The 22,957-nt window shown below is 42.0% G+C and overlaps 1 protein-coding gene across 3 annotated transcripts in view; it reads left to right on the top strand.

The window, feature by feature from the left end:
- met (MET proto-oncogene, receptor tyrosine kinase) overlaps positions 1–22,957 on the top strand; it is an 89,647-nt gene that overhangs the window by 48,277 nt on the left and 18,413 nt on the right. For 2 of the 3 annotated variants that reach the window (XR_012593665.1, XM_074633661.1), the window contains exons 11-15: positions 10,549–10,758; positions 14,398–14,547; positions 17,910–18,063; positions 19,328–19,462; positions 21,528–21,794. Coding sequence is in view for 2 of the 3 variants with exons in the window: in XM_074633661.1 (XP_074489762.1) it covers positions 10,549–10,758; positions 14,398–14,547; positions 17,910–18,063; positions 19,328–19,462; positions 21,528–21,794 (916 nt within the window). In the remaining variant the exon portion in view is untranslated. The remainder of the gene's footprint in view (positions 1–10,548; positions 10,759–14,397; positions 14,548–17,909; positions 18,064–19,327; positions 19,463–21,527; positions 21,795–22,957) is intronic. The other variant, XM_074633662.1, reaches the window with a different exon arrangement.

Raw genomic sequence — 22,957 nt, 5'->3', positions numbered from 1 at the left:
TTCCTTTGGCTCCTTATATGGTTGAAAAAGACCCATTAAATGATGCGCAGCAGGCAAAAATAAACCTTTCAAATACCTCGCTGTCACATGCATGGTATTGTCATTATGCATACTAACGCCCCCAAAAACATCCAGAAGAGAAAAAAAAGACTTTTTGACAATGGGGGGAAAAAGAGCTCAATTGTCAGACAAACAGGAGAAGAAAGGAAATGGAAAATCCACCTCTGATCTGTCGGATCCAGCCGTCACCTCTGACTCACTCACAGTAGCGGAGCGAGACCTCTAGATGCTCTGGCTCTCCTCACCTCCGTCAGACTTTATTCTACTTATTGCAGGGAAAATGATATTGCATGCTCGGAGCACGTCATCGCTCCCGTAGACTGGCTGGCCTTTTACAGCGACGGCCCGGAGGAGTTTTAAATTATTCGACCCTGACACTCACCAGGCTTTCACCACGCTGTCTACAGGCCATTAAACGTGTCTGAAATGGATGTTGTTTAATTATAAAGGCCTTAAAGTGGTGTTAAATGTACTTAAAATATCATCCAGGTCGTAAGTCAAAAGCAACAGTGCTTGGTTTTAGTTATAAAGAAATTTTTTATCGGTGCTTCAGGCTGATCCCTTCATTAGGACACCTACAGCTTCTATATTTTACTGTAGGGTCATAGATGGGTTTTTTATTTATTTATTTAAGTCTTAAGGCCTTTACAGACCAGGGGCGTGACAAATAAATGACACGAAAATGTTAATCTCATTTTAGTCAAAGAAAACCGTAACTATCTTGATATAGTTTTGAAAACAGTTTTAGCCATCAGATTATAACATTTCAGTCAATCTAGTCTAGCCAAAATATCTTGTTTATCTTCCTTCTCCCAAGCTCTGTTGTTGTAAGTAAATTACTCTGAGTCCTCCTGACTATGGCACGCGCAGCACAGGACACAAAACTGCTGCATTGAAAAAAGAAATGTCTCCTCTTTTTCGTCAACAAAAATAGAGATTTTGGTAAATATTTTATTTTTAAGACTTCAAGGAAGACAGCACAACTGGAAGACTGTTCATAATCTGCATGAAAACAGTTAAGGCCATAAACTGAGCTAATTAAATAAATAAATAACTGGGCTTACTGGTGCATTCAGAGCTGTCTCTCATACAAACTCTCTTCAAATGAGCGTGGAGCAGTTATCATACATGATGGCACTTGTGGGCTTTATTGATAGTACATCATACAGAGAGCAAAATGATCGTACAAATATGGTAATTATCTGGCAACGCTGAACTCCACTTCATAACACAGACACAACATTCAGGAAAACAATATTCTGTCGACCATTGTTGTGCAGTTCAACTAAAGTTTTCAGACAGAAAAGAGTCAGCGCTGTCTGAAGTAATAACACTGACCACAGATTCTCTATGTGACCTGTCTGACCTCCTGATCCACTCTTACAGTGTGGTTGGATAACAGTCTCACAGCTTGAGTTTCACTGCAGTTGTTGTTGAAATGAAACCACATCCTTTGAAGCCTAATTTTATCCATTAAACTGCATACAATTCTCCATTTAAAGAAGTAGTTTAACTTCTTATCAAGTCCTGCTTCACATTAGCTGAACTAAAACAGAGAATATATGACAACAGACAAACTTTTTTGGAGCAACTCAAGATTTTTTCTCTATAAACACGACAAACTTTCCAACTGTAGAACTTTTTAACAACTTATATATCGTATCGTATCTTGTTAAGAGTACCTATTCTTTGAGAGTGGAGGTGAGTCATAACAAACAAACAGCCCGTGTTTTCAGAGCAAAGGCGTGTTGTTCTCTTATTGTGTGTGTGATGTTTGCCTTGGCGAGGCAGTTTGAGGACAAGCAGTGCTTTGTAACGATGTTATCTGTCATGCTGAGATGCACGCTGCTGCAGGTTCAGTCAGGAGATAATAACACACTAAGTAAACACACACGCATACAAAAACATGTACTCTTATGGAATAATGAAAAGAGAGACTCAAATCTTAGCGACACAATATCCCTTTATCTCCAATCTGTCTCTCACACACACACACACACACACACACACACACACACACACACACACACACACACACACACACACACACACACACACACACACACACACACATTGCCTGCAGTGTCTCATCTTGCAGTTTCCCTCCCCTGGTCATTGACCTGTGTTCAGGTCAGTGGTTGATGGGTCTCTGGGGAGCTCGGGCTTCGTTACACACAAACAGTGTGAACCCACGCAGCTCTGAGCACTCCGAAGTCACGTCCAAAAGATGCTGCTTCGAACCCCTGATTCACCTGGCATGTACTGTATCTGGACTTGCATCTACAACTGCCTCCCCTCCTCTCTCAGAAGTTGCTATCAAGGCATCTTTGAGCTTTTTAACTTCCAACTGCTCGAGTAGAAATGCTCTGAGAGACAACAGAAGACGATTGTTGCTGCGTTTGGAAGATTCCAGGCGTGAGGCGAAGCAGTTTGTTGGGTCAACTCTCTCTGGACGAATTAAAGGTTAAAAAAACAGTTGAAAGGTCGAGAAAGAAAAAAAAAGGTCAGGCAAACTGGACATTTAAATAGTTGTTTACATGACATACAATACCCTTTACAATAAGTGATCACACACAACAAAGTGTCCTTATACAAAACGAAAATCAATTGAAATATTTATTTATTATTTTTAGGGCTGTCAATCGATTCAAAATATATATAAATATTTAATCACAATTAATCGCATTATTGTCCATAGTTAATCAGGATTAGTTGCAAATTAATCGCACATTTTTTATCTGTTCAAAATGTACCTTAAAAGGAGATTTGTCAAGTATTTAATACTCTTAGCAACATGGGAGTGGGTAAATGTGCTGCTATATGCACATGGATGTATATATGTATTATTTGAAATCAATTAATAACACAAAACAATGACAAATATTGTCCAGAAACTCTCACAGGTACTGCATTTAGCATAAAAATATGCTCATAACATGGCAAACTGCAGCCCAACAGGCAACAACAGCTGTCAGTGTGTCAGTGTGCTGACTTGACTATGACTTGCCCCAAACTGCATGTGATTATCATAAAGTGGGCATGTCTGTAAAGGGGAGACTCATGGGAACCCATAGAACACATTTTCATTCACATATCTGGAGGTCAGAGGTCAAGGGACCCCTTTTTGAAAATTGCCATGACAGTTTTTCCTCGCCAATTTAGCGTAAGTTTGGAGCGTTATTTAGCCTCCTGCACGACAAGCTAGTATGACATGGTTGGTACCAATGGATTCATTAGGTTTTGTAGTTTCATATGATACCAGTATCTACACTCTAGCTTTAAAACTGAGCTGCCGTCTACAGCAATCTCCCTCAATACTGGACTAATTTCATAAATTGTTGTCCCTATTAGTCACTTAGACACAAAAACATGTTAAATAGGGTCCAGGTTGATTAAAACCGAAGTTACCCTTTAACTCGTGCTTAGGTCTGTTTGGCCAGTGAGTAACATAGGACAAAGCAGAAGCACTGTCGCTATGGTTACCTGCAATTTAACATACTTTGCTCACTGATTTAGTTCACTAGTTAACGGACTGGAACAGTGTTCATCATTCAGAAACGGGTATAATATCATAAACAAACTTACAAGCTTATTTTTATAGGAAAGGCTTTAAAAAATGACATTGCCAAATAAAAAAATGGACAAAATATGGACTTATATGGTCAGTTTTTTCCTGGATTGTGTTTACAGCCAAGTTTACTGGGGTGTAATTTCACCTGTAATCTTAGAGGGTCAGTGTTCAAATGTTCTTTATGTGTCACCTGGTGCCGCAGCATTGCGAGTTTACACCATGCAGGGTAGTCGGGGATCAGCTCACTTTCAAGTTAACAACACATGCTGCGACTGTATTTAATACCATGCAAACCGGCAAAACGTTTTTAAATCCTCTCTGTTAAGATGTGAAGAATAAACGGCTCTCGGATGACTGAAAGGCGTCGTGTTGAGGCGAACCCTAGCCACGATAGTTTATTGGAATAACAGACCAGAGAGGAATATAGCAAAAACAAAATTTCTAGCTTCCTAGAGAGAGAAAGAGTGAGAGCGTGAAGCTGTATGAAATATTAATGATTTAGGATGGGATCATGCCCCGTAGGGCCCCAGCTGTCGCCTGTTAAATTCCTTCCAGTAAACGGGATGAGTTGAGGCTCAGCCTGGGAAGGGACAGTATAAGTGTCTTATTGTCTTAACCCCTCAAAATAGAGGCACGGATCGTTCACAAACTGACATCCCAGAGGTTTCCATCGCCAGCGGAACGGCACTGGGGGTAATACGAGCCAGCCTCTCATGCCTGCAGAGCTGCGTTCATAAACCTAAGCGACGGCCGTGCGACCACAGCAGCCGAATGATGTTCAGTTCAGTTGGCGAAAATCTGTTCTCCAGAATCTGTGAAATCTGCACAGAGAGGAAGAAACCAAGACTTGCTTAAAGCCAACAGCAGAGGTTCAGGGTCTCAGTTGGAGACAGAGCATGAAAACACCCAGTGTTGACTTGATATCTGCCTCTCAGATCTCCAGTAAATCCTGGTCTCAGCCAATCTCAGCTTTCCCACAAACATGAAAGAGGTTTCTTTTTTACGATCTGTCGTGAAAAGCTGGCATGGTCACAAAGCCAAAGAGGGCTGCACATACACACAAAAACAGCAAAAAAAAAAGTGATCTCCGAATGTTCACAGATCACTCCCAAAGCTGAGGGAGTGGAGCTCCTCATAGCAGCTTTGCTTTGCACCATCATGGATAGTTTGGGTTAACTAGAGGCTTCACCGTAGCCAGACACCTGTCGCCTGCATTCACAAACTGGCTTGTTTCGTGTCAGACTCCTCTTCCTGGCTCAATCTCTCCAACTGACCCCTGAACGCCTCATGAAGCCTCTTTCCTCTTCCATACCCACCGCAGCTGGGGGGAGTATCTGAGAGAAGGAAGTTAATGAAAGTGAATGAGTAACGTTTTTCAGCAGTCAAGGTGCTTCAAAGCTCCAAATGCTTTGAGTAAAGCTGCTCATTGACAGTCAGAGGACAAGACTGTGGTTGTGCAGTACCAACCCGGTCTCACGGGAAGGCGTATAAATACCACGACATTACAAGGACATTCTGCGTGTCATGAGTATGCAATTTAGCCTTTTCGCGTGTCATTTGCACGCCGCTTTTTGTATGACATTTGTATGTCACGCAAACATCTGCAGTTAGGTTTAGGCAAGGAAACCACTTAGTTAGGGTAAGGGAAAACGTCTTTGTTGGGCTTCAAATAAGTATGTAAACTAATTTAAAAACGTACGGAAACAACGTAACACAACTACAGAAAACAATTGTCACGTTACAAACATCACGTGACGATTGATTGTCAAGTGATAAACGTCACTAACGTAACTTACAGAAAACAAAACGCCGGTCAACAGCACAGGTCTCGAACAACGGCCTCCTGGTTTAAAGTCCGGTGTTTGTTGGACCCGTCCATGTCCCCACCCACCTGCCATAAGTGGTCTTTCTCGCTTTTTATACTACGTCACCAACTCTTACCGTAGCATTTATACGCTGATGCGTTTACATTGCAGTCAGTTCAGGATACATGGCGTACACATGACATACGGAAATCAAGAAAGGTGTACTTATTGTATGCTAAACACCTTGCGCATTATCTTGGCGTTTATACACCTTTTCGTGCGAGCAAGCTGGCAGTACTGGTGTGAATGAATGTAAATTTATCTGCAGAAAAGAACAGGTACTTGTTGTCAAACCTGACGCGCCGAAAACCATCTGAGAAGCCGTCATTGGAAGCTGTTTGGAAAAGAGCATGCACTTTAAAAAATAAAAATACTTGGCAGGTGATTGGACGAACCATCTGTCAATCAAACTCTCCAAAGCCAGACAGGAGAAGAGGGAAAACACCTTGTCCATCGAGAAAAGCCTTCAGTGCCATTCTTTGCTCTTCTTTCAATGAAGAAATACTCTCCAGTTCTGATAGAACTGATGCTATTGCAGCAGCTACGCTAACCTCTTCAGGAGACGTCAGTAGCCTCTCCGTGTCGTCACACACACCTAAACCACGCCTGTAGTTGCCAGTAGCTCCTCACAGGACGCTGACACAAACTGTACTTTCTAATACCCATACTACCACACTATTTAGTATGCCAGAAAAAGATTGAGTATGTCCCAATACATATGCCGAATGGAGTATGCCAAAAATACCACGATGTCCTACTACATCCGGTCGCACAGTATGTTTTCTGACTATTCTGACCCACAATCCTCTGCGCATCGGATATATGAGCAAGAAGGTCAAAGTTCGATGCTCAATGTTGTGACGAATGATTAACACGTGGTAATCTGTAACTGAAAGTATCAATAAATGAGTGCAGTTTAGTGTTGGTCATTTGCACAATGGTAAAACACAAGAGTGAAGTCTATAATAAAAAAAGAGCTTAAGGTTTTTTTTTTTTTTTTATATGGACAAGATGTAAAACACATTATGTGCCGTTACAAAAGAAGAAAGAGTGAAATTTACACCTAAAAATCCAGATAATAAGCAAAGACACGGCTGAATTGGAGACCTTAAATCCAAAGTAAATAATAACACAACTCGGCATGGTAGGAAACTCCACTGGTATAAATCACTCTAGATTTGACAGCCACTTTTGTACGTGGGAGCTCCGTTATGACTTCGCTTTTTCGCAGGCTGTTACACTAATGATCGTTCAGGGACGGCGGAGGGTTGGAGATCGCTGGTTCTCTCATCACCCCACCGTAAAGCTCTCGGCCCGCTGTATTGTATTTACAGCTGCTGCCGACCTACAGCCCTTCACCTCCTCTCCCTTAAATGAGAGGAGACATCCACTGAACAATGAAACTGACTGAGGTTTCCACTAATTCACAGGATATTTTTCCTTTCGCCGCACCCTTGGGAGACGCAGTGGACGGGGTGGATGTGGGGGGGGGTTACCCTACAGTCCCGCTCTACTCGCTCCTTATTGGTGTGTGGAGGACGGAGGTTAATTGGATTGCTTTCATTAGGCGACCTAGCGCTACCCGCACACACATGAACACATTCAACACGCGTGTGTGTGTTTTAAATGTCTTTATGCTCGTGTTTGTTTACTGGTTTGTGTCCATCTGGGCTGCTGTAGCTCACTGGGGAGTCAGACCGGGAAGTGTATGAGGAAGTTTTAGCGACAGAGCTGCTGTTACTCTGCAGTCTGAGTCAGAGAGCAGTCAGAGTGTTAGAGGTCAGATTTCAGTATTACAAAATGTACAGACCATAGTCCAAAGTGTGGTGGTTCCCAACTGGTCTAGCCTCAGGGTCCACAGAGGCTGCCACCCTGTTTTTTTGTTTTTTATTTATTCTCAATGCTCAATTAACCCATTAATGTACTTTGTTCTCCGAGACACAAAGAGAAGGCAAACAAATAAAATTTTTAAAAAAAATTGATGAATGAGTAAATAAATAGAAATAAATAAATAAAAAAACAATAGAATAAAAAATAGATAAATAATAGATAAAATAAAAATAGACAAATAATATAAAAAATAGATAAATAAATAAATAATTAAATGAAATAGAAATAAATAAATAATAGATTAAAATACAAAATTGATAAATAATAATAAAAAATAAAATAAGAATTGATAAATAATTAAATATTAGTTAAAAGATAAGGATTTATGTTGTTTTTATATCTGTTTTATTTCACAAAATGAAAATATAGATTAAGTGCAGTTGGTGCTAAATCTAATGAAATGAACAGCATTGCAACATGAAAGTGCAACCAACCATTATAAACCACTGAGCACATTTTTTCCCTCTAGCTCCTCCTGTCCTCGTGCGATATCCACTCAAGGACACATCTACCTTTGTAGCCCAAAAGATAAACACTGACTATCATTGGCCACCGCAGCGCAAACATCACCATTGATCTGTTAGCCAAACAAGTTTGTTTTGAATGCACCTGTGTAGAGGAATATCACGTCATCACACTTTGGTAACGGCTTTATATCGATATTTGCTTTGCGTAATGAATAAACCACAACCTCCACAAATCCTCCTTTTATCCTGACCTCAGCTTCATCACAGAAGTCTAGATGTAAACAAAGTGTCTGCTGGGATCCAAACAGCATATTGACAGGCAGGAGAGAGGATAATAGATCATTTTATAAACACTATTGGTCTCTTAGCTGCTCCTATTACTGTTGCTTGTTAAGTCATATCAACAACAGCTTTCAGATTAGTGTTCCCAGTTATTTTCCGGATCCCTTTTTTATTGTCTGTCTATTGATTTGTTGTTTCTGGGAATGTTGCCCTGGATCCAGATCCCAGTAACACCCCCATTTGGATGCTGCTCCCTCCCCAACTTCTCTCTCTGTTTGTAAAACTGTGGACAGATCAGCGACTTTACTGTTTACCACATTGTGTAAGAGTTTTACAGCTTTTTACTGTTGTTGAATTTCAAGCCATTATCAACACTGTGTTTTGAAACTGTGGAACAGAGTGAGATGAGCCACATTTTACATTTTGGCTAACAATAATTGCTTTAATCTTGATTTACAACAACTGTTTCTGCCGAACTGTCCACCTGTTCCACCCTCCGGTTGAGGCCTATATAGTCATAGACTCTATATAAGAAGTGGATTACAGTTTTGAAGCCTTGAGGTCGGCATTTTGGCATTCGCCATCTTGGTTTTCTTCTGTATCTTCTGCACATTTCAGTGCTCTGTGCCACATAAACATGCTTTAATTCCCCTATAACTGCACGAAGTAAAACAATGTTAACACAGACATGAAGTCCAGCTCTCAAGGAGTTTCTCTGGAGCAGCCAATACAAGGCCGATTCAAACCGTAATGCAGCCACATGAGGTTTAGATCTTTGCCGTGTAACGGGAGACGTCAACCTCAGCTCCTCTATCCCCGTGTTCTCTTGAGACGAGATGAAACTCTGCCACACCTCAATAAAAAAGGACTTAGGGTGTTTCTGACTCTCACTGGGGGGTTCTTATTGAGCACAAAAGCTGGGAGGCCGATGTGGGCTGAATCCAACACGGGATAAAACTCTGTTGTGCCCTCGGGCCATGCGTGTAAACACTGCAGTGGCTGAAAACAGGTGGTGTCTCACAGAATGTGTTGAGTATAAAAGAAGCTGCCAAACGGAGGATTACTGCATAGTGGTTCTGCATTGTGACTGAGTGAAGACCTGGAGGGAGCTCTCTGTGCTCTGAGTAGTAGGAACGCTGAGAGCTTGAGGTGTTTTATCTCTTCATGGTTGTATAAACAGTGTGTGGAGCAATTTTGGCATTCGCTTCTTCAAGGGACTATTTTAAGATCTGAATTAGGATCAGCTTTGGGTTAGGATGAGAGGGGAAGTTTGGTATGTAGCAGTGATGGTTGAGTTTAGGGGCAGAGGTCAGAAAGCAAATGGAGTCAGTATGGTTTTCACTCGTACTGTTACATACTCAGGTGGCACCCTCCGGGTCTGAAAAGTGAAGCCAATGCTGAAGTGCCTTAAACCTGCATTCTTTCTAATGGCCAGCAGGGGGCGACTCCTCTGGTTGCAAAAAAATAATCTGATTGTATAGAAGTCTATGAGAAAATGAGCCTACCTCTCACTTGATTTATTACCTCAGTAAACATTGTAAACATGAGTTTATGGTCTCAATCACTAGTTTCAAGTCTTCTTCAATACAGCATGATGTTCATTTAGTAAATTATGGTCCCATTTAGAGTCAAATGAAGCAGGAGATGCGTTAGGGCGTGGCTACTTTGTGATTGACAGGTCGCTACCATGGCGTTGTCCAGTCTGGTAGTTTTCCGTGTTTTCGTCTTAGAACTTTAACCCTTTCACAGTGTGTTTTCAGTTCATGAAAGTGTAACATTTTGGTTGCCTAAAAATATCTTATTCAGCGTTTGGTTGTACTTAGCTCCACCCTCTCCCCCTGTCACTCCAGATTTCAAAACGGCAGTCCAAAAAACTAATGGGTGATATCATGGTGACTACGTCCACTTCCTATATAAAGTGTATTGCTTTAGTTGGTGCCTGTGACCCTCTATACATCGCTCTCCAACTTCCCTGCGTACATCAAAAAGTGTGCCAACATTATTTCCTAATAAATGTGGTAAACACCTGTACTTTAATGAGGAAAGTGTTCCTGAACATTACACAGATGTGAGCACCAGGTGTGTCTCCCTCTCCCCTCCCAAACAAGATGTCAGCAATGAACGGAGATTTATTAATCTCAAATCATGCCTAACGTTAGTGGAACATAACATATGGGGTATGGAATTAATCTGCAGATGCTCAAGTTCAAAATGAGACAAAACTTTTCTATGGATGTCAGTTTTTGAGGCACGACAAAAGGCCAAAATGCATGCAAAGAAATCCAGCAGAAGTGATATTAATGTTTGTGTGTGCTCTTACTTCAGCTCTCATTTCTCAAAACCTGCATTTACAAAAGTGCTGTTTTTCTAACCTTCACGTTTTTGTCCGTCATGTGTTCCCTTCCTCCTCCAGAGCTGTGTGTACGCTGAGAACCGGACGTCCATCCAGTGCACCACGCCCTCTCTGGCCAAACTGGCTCTGCAGCCGCCCGTGGTCACCAAGGTGGCGTTCGTCTTGGACGGCTACTCCACGGATCAGTGGGACCTGATCTACGTGGAGGACCCCCTCTTCCAGGACCCCAAGCTCACCTCGAAGGACAACAAGAGTATCGTGGAGCTCAAGGTAAGACTGTAGGGTCAGCACTCAATTGTGGCATGATTGGTTGTTAAAAGAGAGGAGGCTGTGACTTTCGTTGTCTTTCAATTACTCTGTTTGAAAAAATATAATGGAACAGCAAAGGTTAGATTCATCCTCTGGTAAAGATTGAGGCGAGACACTACAGGCACAAACATTGTTATTCATGCATTTGAGATTTTGGACTATTTTGTTTCCTTAACATGTCTTCTTTCAGACTAGTGGAAAGACATCATCCAAATACACATTTAGATGTTTATTTTACTACTTCTGTCTGTAGATTTCTCCTAAATTCACCAAAAGTTACCATTAGATAATGCCTCATTTGCCAATTCAAACATACATTTTCAGGAAACTTGTAATGCAAAATATAATTTTCTTAATGTAAGTAATCAACTGGGACGTTTCATGGTGATATCTATCACTTATTCACCTTAAAAGTGAACTCCAGCAGGGCAGAAACAGGTGCAGAAACTCAAGACACCTGCAGAAACTCTTATCGTCAAGTTCAAGGTTGTTAAGTCAGAAAATCTCCATGTATGTGCTGTAGCAATTTCAAAAGCTATTCAGAGAACAGCGAGCAGAAACATATACATATACAGACTCCCCTGCACCTCTCCGCAACTCCACAGATTCGTTAGACTTTCATTTAAATTCAGAGATGTAGTTTACAGAGTTTTGAGATGAATTCACACTTTGGAAGCAGGTTGATGTTCAATCCGCCGGTCGCTCCACTTTGCCTCCCGATCATTCACACGTCCGTGGTCCGGGTCAAGTTGGGAAGGAAACAATACTGAAAGAAAAACAGGAAGTGGAGTCTGTTTCCCATCGTTTACACCCCCCCACCCCGACCTCCCCATCGCTTCCCCACTGCTACACCTCTCTACGTATTCTCTCCGGTGACATGCATTGTTCTGACTGCCGAGGTCAAAGCTCTTGACATATTAATGCTGCTTTTCAAACAAGCCACCACATTCCCCCGAGCCTGTTTCAGCAACACAATGAAATACATATTTCTCCTTCTTTAATTTTTTTTGTTGGACTGCAGCTCGACGCTTTGTGGCAGCTGTGCTGGACCTCTCGCAGGGGATACTGGCTGTTTTTTTTTTCTTCTTTCCGTCTTTTCTCAGACGTGACCTTGGCCCCGATGCTAAATCCACCACCAACCCAACCTCTAACCCCCCTTCATCCCTCCCTTCAGCCCAGACAAACCCCCAGTTTTTACCCAGGGGGGATGGTACCAGGCATCGCACCGAAACAGGCCACATTTAACGCCATCCGATAAACCTGCCCCTGCAGTGGCCTCCAGTAAAGGGCAAACACTGGGCTCATTTAGCGCCATCTGATAACTCGAGCCCCAAAACGGCTGCCAATAAAAGACAAATAAAGGGATATTCGGCTGTGACTGACGGGTCCCCACCAGGCTGTTGATGTTGGCATGTAGCCCGGCTCTTATCGCTGTCGATCACTTCACGGGAGGCTGCGTCTCACTTCCAATTATCATCGTAACAATTTATTTAGAGTAACTGTCTAATGACTTGAATAACTCTTCTCTGCTGTGTGTGTTTGTGTACAGCGTTGTCTGTCACGCCTACAGCTGGGAAACGCACTGAACAAAGACTGCGTTGGATGATCTTGTTACGAAGTGTTGTCTTAGTGTGTATGTCCTAATTGCAAGCAAGTGGGTGAATTTGTGCTGCTGCTGCTGCGTTTGAAGGCTGCCAGTGTGTGAGAGTGCAGTAACAGGTGCGAGCTTCCACTCTGTGTCAAATTGGAAAATCCCAAGCTGTCACGCAAGGAATGTGATCATTCTCTTTATTGCCTTCTGCTGCACTCAAACAAGTGTGTTTATGTGAGAAAGAGAAAGAGAGAGAGAGAGATGGAACAGAAAGTGAACGGGAAGAGTAAACAAGGGAACGAGATCGCGGCTGAGTGGAGGAGAACGGGAACAAATTTGTTCTCTCACAGCTTCCCGTCAAACACTCGCTAACTCTTTACTCATGTGGACAATTGCTGTGTGTGCTTCCAGTCAGATCTCAGAGGGGGTGTTGTCGTCCCATTAGGGGTCAAACAAGTAGAATAAGTTGCTCAATAAGTCTTCTTACTCATAACAGAAGCAGCGAGCTCAGTTCATGCTCAGTCAGTCCTTTCCATCACTATGAATCATGATGCCAGGAACAGAGACCTGCTCCTGATTTACCTCAGTAGTACTTCTAAGACTATTTTCTACACTGTTTTCCAACAGATTTGAAACTTTCTGTTTCCAAATCCCAATATGTTCTAAACAAGCCATAACATTTGGCTTCGGACTATAAAATTCATATCATTTTGTCAACCATGCACCCATGTCACTTACTGGCCTTTTAAAAAAGTCCTATAAATAGTTTAAAAGCTGCACAAGGAAACTTTAAAGAGTGTGAAAGTTTAAATAAGGAGGTCTGTGAATTACAGAGAACACACTTACGTGACCTGTGATTGATTTATACCAAAGTAAACCTTACCAAACAGCCTCCCACCCTTCCATCCTCGCCAGCAGTCCACATCTTCCACTCTAAAATTGATGCAGCCTGACTGTGTGTGTCCATAAAAGATTAAATATGGGGCCTCAGGGCACAAACACTAAGAATGTGCACCATACAGGCACAGTATAAATATAACACAGACCTTAGGACTTAATCTAAAAGTTACTGTGAGGAACGTTTTACTGGTTATGAAACGGTCTCAGTTTAATACTGATGCCTCTATATGACCTACATAAGCAAACGAGACCATCAGCGAGCAGACCAGACTTTTCAGACCAGGCGGCAACCTCCAGGTCTGAAAAGTGAAGCTAATGCGGAAGTGCTTTAAACTTTTATTCTTTCTAACAGCCAGCAGGGGGCGACTCCTCTGGTTGCAAAAAGAAGTCTGATTGTATAGAAGTCTATGAGAAAATGAGCCTACTTCTCACTTGATTTATTACCTCAGTAAACATTGTAAACATGAGTTTATGGTCTCAATCTCTAGTTTCAAGTCTTCTTCAATATAGCATGATGTTCATTCAGTAATTTATGGTCCCATTTAGAGTCAAATAGACCATAACGCAGGGGATGATTTAGGGCGTGGCTATCTTGTGATTGACGGGTCGCTACCACAGCGTTTTCTGGTCTTGGAGTTTTACATGTTTTCGTCTTATAACTTTAACCCTTTCACAGTGTGTTTTCACTTCATAAAAAGGTAATCGTAACATTTTGGTCGCTTAAAAATATCTTATTCAGCATTAGTTGTACTTAGCTCCACTCTCTCGTGTCACTTCTGGTTGCGAAAAAACAAGACGGCCACAGCCAAAATGCCAAACTCCAGGCTTCACAACCGTAGTCCGCAAACCAATGGCTGACGTCAAGGTGACTACGTCACATTCTTATATACAGTCTATGGTCTAGACACACTAACTTTTGACCATAGTAATGTTGTTTGACCTCAATCCTTTTGCTACTGTTGACCTCATATGTCTCCCTCTGTTTTCTCTCCCTGAATCTCAATCTCTTTCTCCTTTCCTTTTTTGCTCTCTTTCCCCCCAACGTCCTTCTATCTCCCCTCATTATTTCCATCTCTCTCTCTTTCCTCCCCCCCTCTCCGCCACTGCAGGGTGACCGTATGGACAGGGAGGCAATGAAGTGTCAGGTCCTGACGGTTTCCAACCGCAGCTGTGAGAGTCTGATTCTGATTGGAAACACTCTGGAGTGCACCGTCCCCAACGAGCTGCAGGCCGCCACCGCCAAGGGGCTGCAGGTGGAGGTGAGACACAGTTTACAGATGCCAAGACAACTGCAATGTGCTTTTCTGTTTGCATTAAGAGCAAAACGGGTCTGTTTGTTCTTTTGTAGTTCAGTTTTAAATTCTTTAGATACACAACCATTAACATATTCACACATACAGACTACAGAGCCATAGAGATTCATACACAGGTGCACACACCTATACGTACACACCAGCTCTCCATAGCCTGTGCAACAGTTGGTCTTTAATTAACGCAGCCTTTTGTTTATAGAGACTCACCACAAACATACATCCACACCCACACACACGCACGCACACACACACACAAACATCCTCTTCACTCCACTGAATAGACGTCTTGTTCCAGCTTCTCTGCATGTTGACAGCAGAAAAAAAGCTTCAGTGTGTGTTTGAAGTGGTGTTGTATGGCAGTGAAGTGCGTGTCTGTGTCAGGGTGTGTTATTTATTCACGTTCAGATTAATTTAATTTGCATGTGAATTAGGGAATTAGCTCACCATCCCATTGAAGTAAAGAACACAAGAGTATGCAAACAGGTTTCTTCTCCAGTTGTAGAGAGGGTTGTAAAAACATACATGCACTTTGTAAAAACGTTCCGCCGTGAATCTGTATTATTATTATTACAGTTGCATTTTCTTTTTAAAACCGCCTGAAAGAAGTTTAAAAAAAATCTACCAACACGGTGAGATCATTCTGACCTTTAGTAAACCATGTTCATTTTCTGTAAACCAGGATTTATCTCACCCTATTTGCAGAATTATGTCCTATGTTGGGCTATTTTGCTTCCATAACATGTCTTCTTTCAGACTAGTGGAAAAAAAACATCCAAAATACACATTTAGGTGTTTATTTTACTACTTTGTCTGTTTGCGTCTGTAGATTTCTCCTAAATTCAACCAAAGTTAGCATTAGATAATGCCTCATTTGCATATTTAAGCATACAATTTCAGAAAACTTGTAATACAAAAAATAATTGTCTTAGTGTAAGTGATCAACTGGTGAAGTTTCATCCATTAGTTAATTTTTTTTTACCTTATTTACCTGTAGTGTCTCCCCTTAAAGGCTCAATATGAGATCAAATGACTCAGGATTTTTGCAGGGATGGCACTATTTGCTTATTGTAAACCCTAGTTCTAAAAGCCCAAATATTCCTGTGAGCCAAAAATGATCATACGAAGCTTTTTAAACAAGATATTCTGTATCAAACATCTGCTCTGAGACGAGTGGATTCAGTAGAGCAGTGATCCATGAAGACACTTCTAATGCATTCATATGAGAATCCCCTACTGTTTGTGTTATCGGGCTCAGGGAAGGAATTTTAGCAATAAAAGGTATCATATAATCATACCACAGCACCTGCTTCTGAGGAGGAAGAGGCCGACTCGCCACATAGCAAACACACAGTGATGATAGATGGATGGAGTATGTGAGAGAACTGGTTTAGCCGCGATTATTTTTAGAATATTTCAGTGAATTTAACAAATTAATAGCATCTTATTACTTCAGCTTTTATTCATTTTGTTTCCAATTTTTATGTATTAGATTGACAATAAGAAAACAGAAAGTAAAGACTGTACGAGTTAACAGGATCATTCTGCCGTCGGCCATATTGAGCGTTTCATTCTGCGCTCTGGGAACTTCATGGAAAAAAAACGCATTCCTTCAGAGCTCCAGATCGTTTACAGGGAACTTCAATAACTCTCGTGTCCTAATGCAGTCCCCTTATAAAACACCAGCTCAGGGAGAATTTATTGCACAGTGTGTTGAGTGAAAGGGCTCAGCATCCAGCTGTCTTGTCACTTGAATATAAGTTATGAGGAGGGGACGTACAGTATAGAAATGTCAGAGGAATCCCCCCCCCCCCCCCCCCCCCCCCCCCCCCCACACACACACACACACTCTGTCTTTTATTAATGAGGGGTTTAAACGGGACAGACGTTTATCACCTGTGTGACTCACATTGTGGAAAAAAAACTCAATATAATACTGATGCCTCTATATGATCTACATAAGTAAACCAGACCATCAGAGAGAAGATCATTTCTATATAGTTATTCTTAATCTGACAAAATCAGATGAAATCATGCAGAAACTCCTTCAGCTCAGAATCCGGCAGCGACCAGCCCGACGCGGACAGACCCAGTCGGTATCGCTGGGCCCGCTGGAGGGAAGGGAGGTACAGGAGAACCAGAACCAGGACTGCGTGTGGCAGACTCTCAGACCCTGCTGTAGTAAAAATGAGCAACCCGTTTTCACTCCCAACTCGTCAGATACCGCCGATTGGGCAGTACCTCTCAGCATCAGAAACCAACGCACGGAGGCACCTTTTAGCGACTGCATGTGACGAACCGGGCTTTCAACTAACTCCAATGTAAACCCACCCGGGGCGTTATTCGACGGTCGGAGCAAGTGACTTAGTATTAATAGCGTGAGAGTCCGCTAAGGGCGGGAGCGGTGCTGGATGGGAGCTCATATTTTGTGTTCTGAATAAATTTAGCATCCTTGTTTGGAACAACCAGCCTCCAAATATCCTCGTGGGTTATAAGAGGTTTGATAAGAGAAATGTCTCTAACCTTTATGATACAAACTAATATGCAGCTAAGACGCTGCGCTGTCATCCTTAGAGATAATATCCAGCGGTCGCCTTCAGCGGCGTGCTCCAGACCAGACGTTATCAGCCTCATCACTGTCGACTTGTGAACTGGCCTTCGGAGGAAAGCCGGTATCTCGGGGGATGGTCAGCCAATATCCCTTAGCTCCACAAGCCTACACACACACACACACACACACACACACACACACACACACACACACACCGTCCCATCTGCAGCAGTAGAAACCTCATTTCCACTAAACCTAATAATAGCAGAAGCAATATCACTGATGTAATCTGCCTCCAGACTGTGGCAACAGACTGTGTGTGTGTATGTGTGTTCTTGCATACCATATGTCTGAATGCCTGTTTCATGCCTCTTTTAAATGCTTGTGTATATGCCATGCATGACATACTGTACAGTATGTGCCATGCATACAGTTGTAGTCATTGTTTATCAAGCATCTGTCTACATGTTGTGCGGTCTGCAAGTATCTTTGGCTCTGTACTACAGAGTACTACACTTTAGGAAAACAGGTGTAATTGGACAAGTTAGCATAAACTTACTTGCACATGAAAATGTGTCTAAACTCAGCCAAGATGAGTTACGATGTCGATCCTGTTGAGCTGGAATTCAGACCTTTACACTGAATCTTTACCAGCTCTTCAGTAGCTGACCTCTGACCTCCCTATGGATGGAGGCTAGTTCAATAGTAATGATCAGTGTTGTTACAATTGTGACACCCCGAACTCCTTCACTTTCCTCAGTGGCACCAGGCGGACTCCATCATGCATCTGGGCAAGGTGACGCTGGCCCAGGCGCAGGACTTCACGGGCCTCATTGTGGGCTGCGTGTGTGTCAGTCTGCTGCTAATGCTGCTGGGAACGCTGCTCATGTGGAGGAGGAACAAACACATCGACGGTAAGAGATGTCTGATCGTATTGGGTCAAAGGTCAGTTCACTTCTTCAACTTCTGACATCCTAAACTCAGCCTTAATCTTAAAATAGTGACCGACTGGCATTGATTTCACAGTCCTTTGTAATGTTATCTGCTTTTGAAATATTCTGGTTTGGCCAGAATATTGGACAATTGAGTACATTTTTAATATATTGCAATAAGGCGGTAGCAGCAAAATGCAGAGTTAGGCAAATGCAAACAGAGGAAAATATGTAAATTGTAATAATCTACCAAAAAGAATGAAAAAAACACTATTATTTACAATATTTTTCATTACCGCAGTTTAGCACTCCCCTATTTTTAAGATTTTTTTCCAGTAAATTTATAATCTTGTAAATTTGAGTACTTTTTCATAAATTTGAAAGTTTTAAGTTTTTTTCTCGTAAATCTATGACTTTATAATCCCGCATATTTGTGTTTATTTTTTTCTTAAAATGATGACTTTATATTCTCGCAAATTTGTGAGTTTTTTTCTCCTAAATTTTGTTTATTTTTAATCTCAGAGAATATAAAAACAAAATTTGGTAAATTTACAATTTTATAATCTTGCAAATTTGTGAGTTTTTTTCTCGGAAATTGATGACTTTAATCTCAGAGAATATACAAGTTTTTTTCTCATAAATTTACGTCTTTAATCTTAGAAAAAAATGACCCCCCTCCCTCGGCTATGTAATTATTTTTTACCCGCAATGGCCCTAATACTCCGTCATAAATATGTGAGTGAATCAAGATGAAAATAGACATTACATCTATATGATATACATCATGCATGTATGTGGTGTAACGCTCTGTATCAGTGATAAAACAAGTTTGAAGTTGTTAATATTTTGAAGTTGAATTAAAAGTGAACTGACCCCAGCCCTGGTGTGTGTGTGAGTGTGCGTGCATTAGCCTTAATGCGTCTTTGTGTGCGTGTGTGTGTGTTGATATATTTACCAACATGCTGCTATAGTTCAGTGTGTCTTCTCTAACCTGTGTGCATGTGTGTCTGCTGGGTTTTGTTCATTGAGTTTGTGTGTGGGGCGCATTGGTGAAACGCTTTGCCTTCCTTAGTAATTCTCTCATCTCTCCCCTCCCTCCCTGTTATCTTTTATCTCTCCCTCTCTCCATCATCACTTGTTTCCTGTCTCTCTCTCATCATCATCCTGTCTCTCCCTCTCACCGTTCCTTCTATGCGCTTCTTATCCCCTTATGTCTCCATCATCCCCCCCTTCCCTCTACTTCTAGATCTGTCTGAGGTGTGGTATGATGGCCGGGGTCACATCCAGCATCTGGACAGGCTGGCTAACGCGAGGAGCGTCAGCCCCACTAACGAAATGGTCTCCCACGAGTCAGTCGACTATAGAACAAACCTGCTGGAGGGTACGTCAACCAGATAAGCCCCTCCCCCTGCCCCCACCTGACATCTTCTCCCCCCCCCCTCCTCCCATCTACCTGCTTCCCTCCCTGTGGGGCTGAACGCTGTGCTAGCTGTGCATGCCTTACATGATCTGAACTAACACCCGCAGCCAAGTTTATGAATCATTGTGGTGTTTTTCTTTTAAAATTCGCTGATCAAAATCATCCGTGTACCCAGCATAGACCTCATAACCTCAGCGTTACCGCTCCTTGCTAACTCTGAGTTATAATCCAGTCAGATTAAAAGACACAGACATGATTTACATACTGTCGGAATCAATGCAATTTACTCTTTCCTTGACGGTGGTATCTCTGATGTTCATAATGAATAAGCAGCCATAAATTTGCTTAAAATACATGTTAAGGAAGGACTTCAGATCTTGCCTATTAATCATCTTAACATTGTCGTGCCAATTTAAAATCAGATGCTGTCTAGAATGATGAAAGAGAATCAACAGAATGCACAAACACAATATTTGTCTATAATTTTCCTAAAGATCTTTAACGCGTGCATGCATGGCGTCACTCCTAGTGAATGAGCGCTCTGCAATGAGTGAAGTTCAGCCTTATAAAGTGGTACAAGGATGACCATAAAACATCTCTCCGTGCCAGATGTCAACGTCCTCCACCAAAATAAAATCTAACACAAGCTCTTCTCCCATGCTCTGCAGAATTATAAATGCTTACTGTTTCTTAAAGATTGCAAAACTATATGATTACATTTCCTACAGATTGCATGCATATACAGAAAACCTTTAATACATCAATTTCCATCGCAAAAGTAATCAAATAATGGTTGAATTTTCATGATGCGGATTCATCTGAATGTGCCTGCTGTTGCTGGAAACGAGATTGATGAGAACAGAGTTAGTGGGCTGTGAAATTAAAACTAAAGAAAGGCTCAAATGTAGGACTGCCCCCTCTTAGTCAATTAGTTGACTAATCGGTGGTTTCCATAGTCATCTTTTATGCTTTTTTTCATGCTGAATGACTTATTACCAAGAAACTTATGAGCACATCTCTGGTTAACACAAGATTTAAAGTGGTGCTTTTGTGTGATTCTTTGTGGAGAAACTCAGTTTTACAGATCTGTCGATTAAATCAATGAATCGATTAGTCGACAAAATCGTATGAGTGTTAGTCGAGTAAGAATTTCTTTGGTCGAGGACAGCCCTAGTAAAAAGCTCCATAGAGCTGTAGAATAAATGAGAACTCTCTGTGGGTTCATCAGACCCCTTTCATATTACATGTAGTGTGACATCACTTTCCATAATATGGCTTGTCGATTCAAGCACTTTGACTTTAAATATCTTTACCTCACTTCAGTTGATTTGTCCGCTTCAGATTGATTTGTAGTTGAAGACAGTCACTTCACTTCCTGTGGGAAGGAAAAGCATCCCTGCTTGTTCACCTGTAGTGTAACACAAACACACACAACGCTGACATAAATCAGCACAGCAAGAAATCTGCCAGTGAGACATGGATTATTTTGGAGTCTTTGTTGATGCAATCTTTAGAGTCACCTGTGGTTTTGGTTTCCTAAGCTTGAATCCTGAGGGCGTGAGGGGGGCTCCATGTATTATGATCCTGAGCATGATGGGCAAAGCAATTTTCCTGCTGCTAAAAAGTGACTTGAAAGGCTTAAAGTGTGCAGATAGTCTTACTAATGAACTAATGCTTGTCCTCAGGGAGAGTTGGGGTGTAGGGTCTGAAAATCCATACACAGTATAGTATATATTTGTGCTCACCATTTATGTCTGTAAGTCCTCTCTGTCCTCTTGTTCTGGATAAGGCTTTGATATTTTTGCATGCAGTTTCTTTGCATTTATTTTCCTTCCACTAACTGCAGCAGAGCAGAAATCAGAAACTTTGTTTTTCCGGCTCAGTTACCCTCCATCACAGTGTCCAGTTGCTCCATGCCTTTGTAGCTGTTTTTTTCTGATCATGTAACACACCTTGACCTCTGGAGGCCCCGCTGATACAGTCGCTGACCTTTAACCCCCCTCCCTCCCCTCCTTTACTTCTCCAGATCAGGGCACCGACAGGCCCGAGACATGCCGGGGTGCTCCTCCCATCTACGGGGGCAACGGGGAGCTGCTGTCCCCCAGACTGGGGGCGCTGGGAAGTGGGATAAGGATGGGTGTGAGAATGGACGGCGAGCTGGTGTCCCCCCTACTGATGGCCCCGGTCCACATCGACCCATCCTGCCTCCACCCAGACCTGCTGACCGAGGTGCAGCACGTGGTGATCGCCAGGGAGCAGCTGCTGCTCCACCTCAACCAGGTCATCGGCAGAGGTCGGTCACACAAATACTTTCTTTACTGTTAAAATAGATTGTTTTTAAAGTATTACACATCACTTCAAACTTAAGAGTTTATTATATGTCTTTAGCATCCTGCGTCTTCAAAATGCATAACTGTTGACCTTTAGTGCAGAAATAATTACAAAAACATAATTTCTTCGCAAACATTTCTTGATGGGATTGAATCTGATATCAAGCGAGCTTAAAATAGAGATTTATGTAAAGCTATACAAAAGCAAAAGTCGCCCACAAAGAGCTAAATTGTCAGCTTTATCGAACCGCAAGCTTGACATGCAGACACTAAAATCACCTCACATTGTGGTGCTTAAGTAGGCGGGTCAGACCCACGGATCAAATTCAACTTCAAGAGGAGAAAGACCCCGGACCCCTTCTATGTCACAGAAAACAGCCCTCTGCCCCCTCGGCTGAATTACCCCCTAAAGAAAAGAGCCTGGATTTCGAGGCAGGATTTTTTAAAGTGGCGTAGGATGATTTGTTCACAGCTAGTATTCCCAGGCTCCATTGTTGGGAGTCGTAATCCAACACCCTCGGCCATCTGCAAGGACGTGATAGGAGAACGCCGCGCTCATTTTATTCCTGCAACCCTCCCAGTCTGGGGCAAGCCCTCATGTCTTAAGAGATATAATTCAATAAAATGCACAATAACTCAAAGGGGGTTTTGGCATCTAGGCTATTAGCTTGCGTCGGGTATTGATGAATAAAACTTCATACTGGGTTACTTGAGGGGGCAGATTCAGTGTGAGGGTGATGGTAACTTAAGAGATTCAGAATGAGCTGTTAAAGGTGTGAAAACAGGCAAAACACACATACAAGAGTCAGGCATTTGTTTTCACACCAGGGGTCAGCTGCATAAAAATAGACCTAGTCATAAATTTTAGTCAGACTTTTTTATAGACAATTCAATTTGCCTGTTGCATAAAGCTTCCCTATGAGTAACTAATGTAAGACTGATTTAGAAAGCCTCTTGTGCAATGCATTATGGGTGAAATAAGACACTTCACAGAGGAGAAAAATAGCGGATGCAACAGCAACACCACACCAAGTATGAGAGAAAAGGTAAACGGCATAAATCCAACGGACATTAGAAGCGTCAAAGATGTTCAGAAAAAGAAAATCAAAAATATGGTACAAGAATC

This window comes from Sebastes fasciatus, chromosome 4 (assembly GCF_043250625.1).
Source record: "Sebastes fasciatus isolate fSebFas1 chromosome 4, fSebFas1.pri, whole genome shotgun sequence".
NCBI lineage: Eukaryota > Metazoa > Chordata > Actinopteri > Perciformes > Sebastidae > Sebastes > Sebastes fasciatus.
Note: the sequence above shows the minus strand (reverse complement) of the source record. Positions and strands in the feature narration are given on the sequence as shown.